This window comes from Solanum pennellii, chromosome 8 (assembly GCF_001406875.1).
Source record: "Solanum pennellii chromosome 8, SPENNV200".
Taxonomy (NCBI): Eukaryota; Viridiplantae; Streptophyta; class Magnoliopsida; order Solanales; family Solanaceae; genus Solanum; species Solanum pennellii.
This window is the reverse complement of record NC_028644.1, coordinates 62,294,468-62,302,047: the sequence shown is the minus strand read 5'-3', so window position 1 is coordinate 62,302,047 and position 7,580 is coordinate 62,294,468. Positions and strand designations below refer to the sequence as shown.

Below are 7,580 nucleotides of genomic sequence, written 5' to 3'. Positions count from 1 at the left end.
CCGGAGCAGAATTTGACAATGACGTTCTAAATGTTTCCCATGAATCTGGTAGGGAACCAAGTAGAAGCAAGCCTTGAATTTCTTCATCAAATTTGATGCCCATAGCAGATAATTGATTCATTATCCCCTGAAAATTATTCAGATGGTCTGTCATCGGAGAACCATCATGATACTTCAAACTCAACATCTGCTTTATTAAGAACATTTTGTTGTTGCCAGTCTTTCGAGCATACAAACTTTCAAGATGCTCCCATAGGGTTCGAGCATGTGTTTCCCCAGAAATATGGTTCAACACATTATCGTCGACCCATTGCCTAATGAATCCACAGACCTGTCTATGCAACAGATTCCACTCTTCATCTGTTTTATTATCAGGCTTTACAGTGGTAAATACTGGTTTGTAAAAATTCTTAACATAAAGCAGATCTTCCATTTTCCCCTTCCAAATGGCATAATTAACACCATTCAAAGTAACCATTCTACTTGTGTTGGCTTCCATTGTTTTCCCCAAAAAATATAGTTATCGCAAATCAAAGTAAATCTTTTCTGATGTGGAAGTTCAGACTGTGCTGCAACCACAGAGCATACTCAGATAAAACCTTGGCTCTGATACCAGTTTGTTGGGAAAACGCGGACAAGCACAAAAATATATATGGTAAAAGTAATGGAAATAAAATGGGAAAATAACGACACCAAGAATTTTACGTGGAAACCCTTCTGAGTTAGGGAAAAAACCACGGACTAAGAGGAGCAATTGATATTACTATAGTAAGGAATTTTACACTGTGTAGTCACGAATACAATACTCAAAGTGACTACTACACACTCAAAAGGAACAACACTCTTTTGGTTTCCGTCTTACTAAAATATCGCTCACACTCTATTTTTCTTCACATACTATTTTCTTGTATAGTCTATGGAATACCTCACTTTGCTCTCAAAATGGTTTTTCTCTCTAACTTGGTGTATTCTACAAATGAGCAAGAATGCTCTATTTATAGAAGGATAAAACCATGTCTATGTCACTAATGACATATGTAAACATAGCAAAGTCAAGAATGGTTGCAAATCTTACCAATTTGCCAACTACCAAATCTTTTATTTTCAACTCCAATTACTATTCCTTTTTAACAATTGCTTGTACCAATTGAATAGCTAAAGTTGACTAAAAAATGGGATGGATTCAACAATAAGAAAATTATATGTAATGTTTATATTAACTAAAATTAAAAAGTATTTGGAGCATATGCATGCTCATGATTTGTATGCATCCTACAAATACTTTGTTCTAAGGCGATTTAGGAATTTAAATAAATGAATTCAACGTTATATTTAAGTTCTTTTCACTAATAAAAATCATTACACTTTTTTAAAAGTATATGATCCAAATTTACTATTTGTTACTCCGTTGGAATTTATGCGAAGGAATTCAGAATACCAGGATTAAAACATTAATTTTGACTATGAATTCGAGTATACATTCTTTTAAAATTTTAAGTAAAAATTATATATTTAAAAACCATTCAAAAAATACAAGTTAACATAGCTAATGATTCAAAATCCTCGCAAATAGTACCACCTCACATAAAATAGAACGAAATAAATAAAATTGTAATTATTTTTAACAGTGGATTCAGTTAAACCCGTTGATTATATGCTTCTTTTTTACCAACAACATTTTTGTTTGTTCAAGGAAAACTAACCTTCAAATGAACTTGCACTTTGGCTGCTAAGTTGAGGTGGTATTGGACCTTCAAGTCTATTATTTGCAATGTTTAATCGTAAATCCTGTTGAGCAAATGCCGGTATTCTACCATCAAACTGATTATGTTGTACCTGCAGCTCAACAAGTTTCAGAACTCATAATAACGACATTGGAATATTGCCTGTAAACTCATTATTAGCCATTAAAATTCTCCTCATGACTTCATTCCAGTGAAAATATCTTGCATTTCTTGTATCATAGAGAAAATTTAACCATTTCAAAACTTCCTGTGATCCTTGACAATACTGGTTACCTCATCATTACATTGACAAAGATCTAAAGTAAAAGCATGTGATGATTAGTCGTTATTACATCACAAAGCATGCCATAGTTGAAAATCTAAACTATTAAGGTTAGTTATTTTTTGTGAATTGCATCACAAAGCTGAATAAGGGTGTCTGAAATTTTTCCAAGGCAATCGATAAGTTGGTTGCCTTGACTTCTGATCAAATGAAGGCGACCAGCATCAAAATTGTTCAAATCCGCAAGGCTGCAATCTCTATCATCCACTGTATTTCCTTCAGTTATTGCAGTGATCATTTCTGCATTTTCTCTAAGAGTTGCAGCCATCAGTTCTTCTGGATTATCTACATGAAACTGCTCAGCTTTTACCTTATTAACCATGCTAAGGTTTGGAAGTTCAGTCATTTCCTCCGGACTGGATGTCTCGCGCTTTATTTCTAAACTTGAATTCTCATGCCTTGGGGCTTCCAAATCTGCATCTATGCTAGCTTCATGCTTTATACCCATCTTGGATTGCTCATACTTCCTGTTCTCATTTAAGATGCGTCTCCATGGATTCAATCTTTCCTCAATTTTGTACCTTTTTGTCTTCGTCCTCCGCCGTTGCCTTTTAGGACCTGTGGTTCAAGAATGTTAACACATTAGAAGATAGCCAGTGGCGTACGCAAGATCTTTTGTAGGCAGTAGCGATATTTGAAAAAATAAACAAATGAAAATTGATCTAACAACATTATGTTAATAAAAACTATTTAAAGTGTAATAATAAAACATAAATCAAGTAAATTACTACACAAATTTGAATTCTAGTTCAACTGGTCTATTTTATCCTAATTTGACTAGGAATTGGAGGTTGGAGATTCGAAACTCCTTAACAACATTTACATTTATCACAGACAAAAGTTACTGAAAAAGCTCAAAAATCAAACACAAAGCTGCGCTTGCTGAGGTTTGAACTTGGGAGCACCACTGCACTAGCCATGTGCCAAACCATGGAAGCTCATTTTTCAAGCAGTGTCATTTATGTTATTTCTAGTTATATTCTGTTCTTTTCAGATATATATATATATATAAAATACAAAGAAGTCAACAAAGCAGTGTCGGTTGACACCCCCTTGACATAGGGTGGATCCACCCCTGAAGATAGCGAAAAGTCAATTTTCTTTTCAAGAGATTGCTTTTTTTAAAAAAATTCTTCTTTATCTTTGGTATATTACACTATATAACAAACCATGACTACACTACAAAGTTTGTTTTATAGAGTGCAGGATGGATAGTTGTGCTAATTAATTCTAGAATGCTAGTATAATAATAATGAAGATCTGCAGTCATTAACTTCGGCAAATGACAAGATTCACCAAGTCATTTTGCACTAAATCAGGCAGCTGATCCCAGCAGATAAAATTACAAATTCATATGCTCACTTAAATGAAGAAGGGAAAAGAAAGCAAAGAACCATATTCATGACTAGTGAACTGAATGCCAATTAAAAGAAATACTGAATGCTGACATGTGCATTCCAAGGAATCAACCCCTTCCGCTTTTTGGTGGAGGAGAGCTTGGTGGCATACTTAATACGCTTACCGAAATAAGATACATTTTATCCTTATAACCTAATCAATGTTTTAAGAAGTGGAGGTGCAAGAGGCCTAAGTTGTGCGGACTCTTCACATTATATGCTACACCCATGTCTGATTCTCCAATAATACACTACTTTTGGAGAATCAGACACGCACCCATGGAATTTTTTGAAGAGTCGAGCAACATAGCAAGAGGCGCAAGGCCAACCACTTTACTTTACATTGTATGAGCTGTAGTTCCCAAGCAATTTACTTTACACTGTAGCAAATGCCTGCTGTGCAAAAAGAACAAACATGAAGCTAATCACTTATTTCTGCACTATAGCTTTGCTAAGATATAGAACCTATTCTTTAATCTCTCCAAAGTCAGTTGGGTTATACTGAGAACCATTAGACAACTGCCACACTACTGGACTGGAAAGGGAAAAGGAAAGGGGAAGGGGAAGGGGAAGCGGAAGATATAGCAGAACATTCCTGCGTGTGTTTGGTGGCTGATTGGTAGGAGAGGAACCAAAGATGTTTTTGAGATTAAATATGAGAATATTTACACTGTAATACAGATGTATTTCCCTTTTAGGTTTTTGGAGTAAACTAGAAGATGTCAATACAATTTATAGGATGATAGATTTTCTCAGTTCCCTACAGTACTTGTAAAGGAACTGCTCTGTATGTAATCATTGGCACAATCTTTGTATAAGTTCCCAAGATGTGGGACATAAGTCCAATGAATATTTAACATATTAATATTTTTCTGATAAGGTAATGTTGATATTGTTTTTGTTGTTGTTGCTTGTAAACATAAATTACAAAAGAAAAGTTTAATTTACATAAATGTTTTAGAAAATTTCAAAAAAAAACAAAGCGTATAAGGAAATATAATATAAATTTCCTATTATAAGATGAAACTATAACCATTTTCTTGTTAAGGCAAAATAACTGCAATAGGATAAAATCATTCTTCATCAAAATACTGATTTTTGGTTAAACATTTTCATGTATTATTTGTACAAAAGTTGAACGCCCGACATTAGTTTTTAAGTGAATAGAGAATCTTACGAACAATTTGTACAATAAAGATAAGCCTCCTGTTTCTTCATCTCTTAAGAGCCAATTAGTTCTTTTCCCAAACACAAACAAATAGCCCATTAGAGTTGGATGAGTTAAGACCAAAATGTTTTTTTCTTGTTTCTTTGTAAAATCTCCTCACTTCAATCTCAAGGTCGCTGCTTCTACATTTGGTTTCTCTCTGTCCATTGGCTCTTGAAGCCGCTGTTACCACCAGTCATTCCAGACGCCTCACCTACAGGCTATAGCTTTTTGCGATCACCACTTCAATCAGTCACGTTCTTCACACCTATTTTCTTTTACAAGTATATTGTGAAGGAAAAAAACAACCTGATCTAGTTGCTCGTTAAAGAAATATAGGTGTGAAGACTAGGTTGTATTTCATTACTATTTTCTTTCTAAACAGGGTCATTGATAATGTTTACTTGGTCAATTCTTTTTTGAATTTTTCTCCTTCTCTTCCAAAAGGTTTAATTTAGATGTGGATTTTGCAATTGCAAGGGTTCAGCAAGGAATGCTCCTCTCCTACAAGGGGCTAGGTGAGTCTTGGAATATGCTCAAACCTTTGGAGCACAACTAATGTATCCACTTCCCAATCATTTAGGTTTCTTTTGAACGGGAAGTTCCATACCTGTGTTGACAATGCTCCTTCTACTGTTTTCTCTTAACGTAGAACCAGGCCATAGATGTTTGGAGAGAGATTTTCCATAAAAGAATTAGCAAGCCATTAGTCCTCCCAGGAAGATGTTCTGCAACCATTAACTACCCTAGTGGAGGTGTGAGCCTTTATCAGAAGCCAAAGTGTTCTTATGGATCTCAACAAACAGAGGTGTGATCCCCCATCATATCTAGCTCTTATTATGCCCACCCAATAAGCTTGAGGTTACTGAGAATATCTCCACAGCAACTTCAATTTGAGTGCTTAACTCTGCCATTTCAAATTCCTGATGCCTAACACATCTTTTTTCTTCCCATGCGTCACCTTGCACCATTTAACTAAATGGAACCCCTTTTACTCCTCCTTTCATTCTGCAGAAAATCCCTCCTAATCTTATCAATCCTCTGTATAACCCTATCTGGGCTGGGGAATAAAGACATCATATATATTGGCAGAGCATCAAGCACTGAACTAATGAAAGTGACCCTGCCCCTCAAAGATAAGTATTGAGCCTTCCACCCTGTCAGTTTCCTTTCACACTTCTAAATTACCAAATCTCACATTCCCTCCAAATTTGATGGCTTAGAATTGAATCAACTTTTTGACTCTATAAACCTTTGAAGTTATAAATAATTTTTTTCCACACACATCAATCAATCAATTGTGACTCGATCCCAAACTCTATGAGGTTTGCTATACAAATCTCAGTACTCATCAACACATACTCACAAAGTGGAACTGTGTAAGAACTCTTAAAAAGAACCAGATGCTAGACCAATGGTGGCAGGCTGAATCTAAAAGTTTTTCCTAACATTATTCAACATATATAAAAAAAAAAGATTATTATATAAATCTTTCCCTTGGGTAGTAAAAATCACAGAGTATCAGGTATTTCAAGACTCAAGTGTACTACTCCACTAATCCCTGTCATCTTCTGTTACGTTGCTGGTCGGCCAGTCTAACCGATGAGAGGTTTTTGTTCCCATTCATATTACAGTAGCTGGTCTAACTTCTTTTCAGCCTTACTTTAGCCAAGTGCCTCATTATTTTCTTAACTTCAATCCTTTCACCAACAAAATCTATCAATAACAGAGCCTAGTATTATCGAACTCAAATCTCCACTAAATCATCAAATAAGATTGAATCCAATCTTAATTTTCCAAACAGGGTCATCAATTATCAGCACGAAGTTCTCTTTAATGATCTATACTAAGACTTAACCAGAGGACTCTTCTAAACAAAAGCACACCCTTCATAATTTTTTCGACAAACTAGTAACTAAAAGTATCTCGCTAATAGAAGCAAACAACTATTATTTTCTAAAGAGAAAGATACAAAAGAGTCATTTTGATAAAATTGCATGTCATATTTCTGATTAACAACAAATTCAGGCTACTTCAAAAGTTTATTAGAACAGAGGCAGTACCAATTTCCAAGAACGCATTATTTCCTTGAACCTGCTGTGCTTCCGGGTCGGTATCCGGGTCAGTTTCAGCACCGCCACCATCCTCACCCTCTAAACTCAAATACCTAGCAATCGCATTAAACAACTCGAAATCAAACTGCTCCGGCAGCTCCAATTCCCTCTTCCTCTCCTCATCGAAGGAATCCCAATAGGCCGATTCCCAGGGCTTCACTTTATTGTACTGTTCCAACATAGATTCCCACCTCCGTTTACACTGATTCAAACTCCGATTCACGCCCAGTGAGTTGCAATTGTGCACGGTCGATTGCCATTTCTGGAAAGAGGCTAGGGAGTTGCCGCATTCAATTTGAGTTGCTTTCATTTCGTTCACAAGGGTAACTGACTCATGTAATGTCCAGTCAGGCGCCGCCTGTGAACGCGTCCTTAGTGAACCGCCGCTCCTCTCCATTTTTGACGCCCAATTTTTCTGAATCTATTGCCTGACGCTCAACATAGCTGCTGGAATTGGGAAGAAGGGCAGTATGAAGAAAGAAGTTCGATGATGTAATGGGAACTTGTGCTCAATTTGTTTGCTTGCTTACACTAATATTTTTTAGAAATTTATTCAGTCAAAGTAGAGGTTTGTGAACTTGAAACTTAGGGTGTGTTTGGTATAAAATAATTTCCAATTTTTTAATGTTTCGTCGGGAAAAAAGTTATGAAAAATGTTTTTCTGATTAATTGATTTTTTTCGAATTTAAGGAAAATTATCGGAAAATATTTTTCAAAACTCTCATCCAACTTCAAATCACATTTTTTTTTAGAAACATCAATTTCTAAACAAATGTTTTCAATTAGAAAATTTTA

General features: G+C 35.4%; 1 protein-coding gene across 1 annotated transcript; it reads right to left on the bottom strand.

Annotated features, from left to right (window-relative positions):
• Positions 1–1,930: 1,930 nt before the first annotated feature.
• Positions 1,931–7,327, bottom strand: LOC107027126 (trihelix transcription factor ASR3). The gene is made up of 2 exons (XM_015228302.2): positions 6,735–7,327; positions 1,931–2,625 (listed from the first exon to the last, which is right to left on the bottom strand). Exons 1-2 carry the CDS (start codon positions 7,180–7,182, stop codon positions 2,123–2,125), a joined length of 951 nt encoding a protein of 316 aa, XP_015083788.1. The 5' UTR covers positions 7,183–7,327; the 3' UTR covers positions 1,931–2,122.
• Positions 7,328–7,580: the final 253 nt, after the last annotated feature.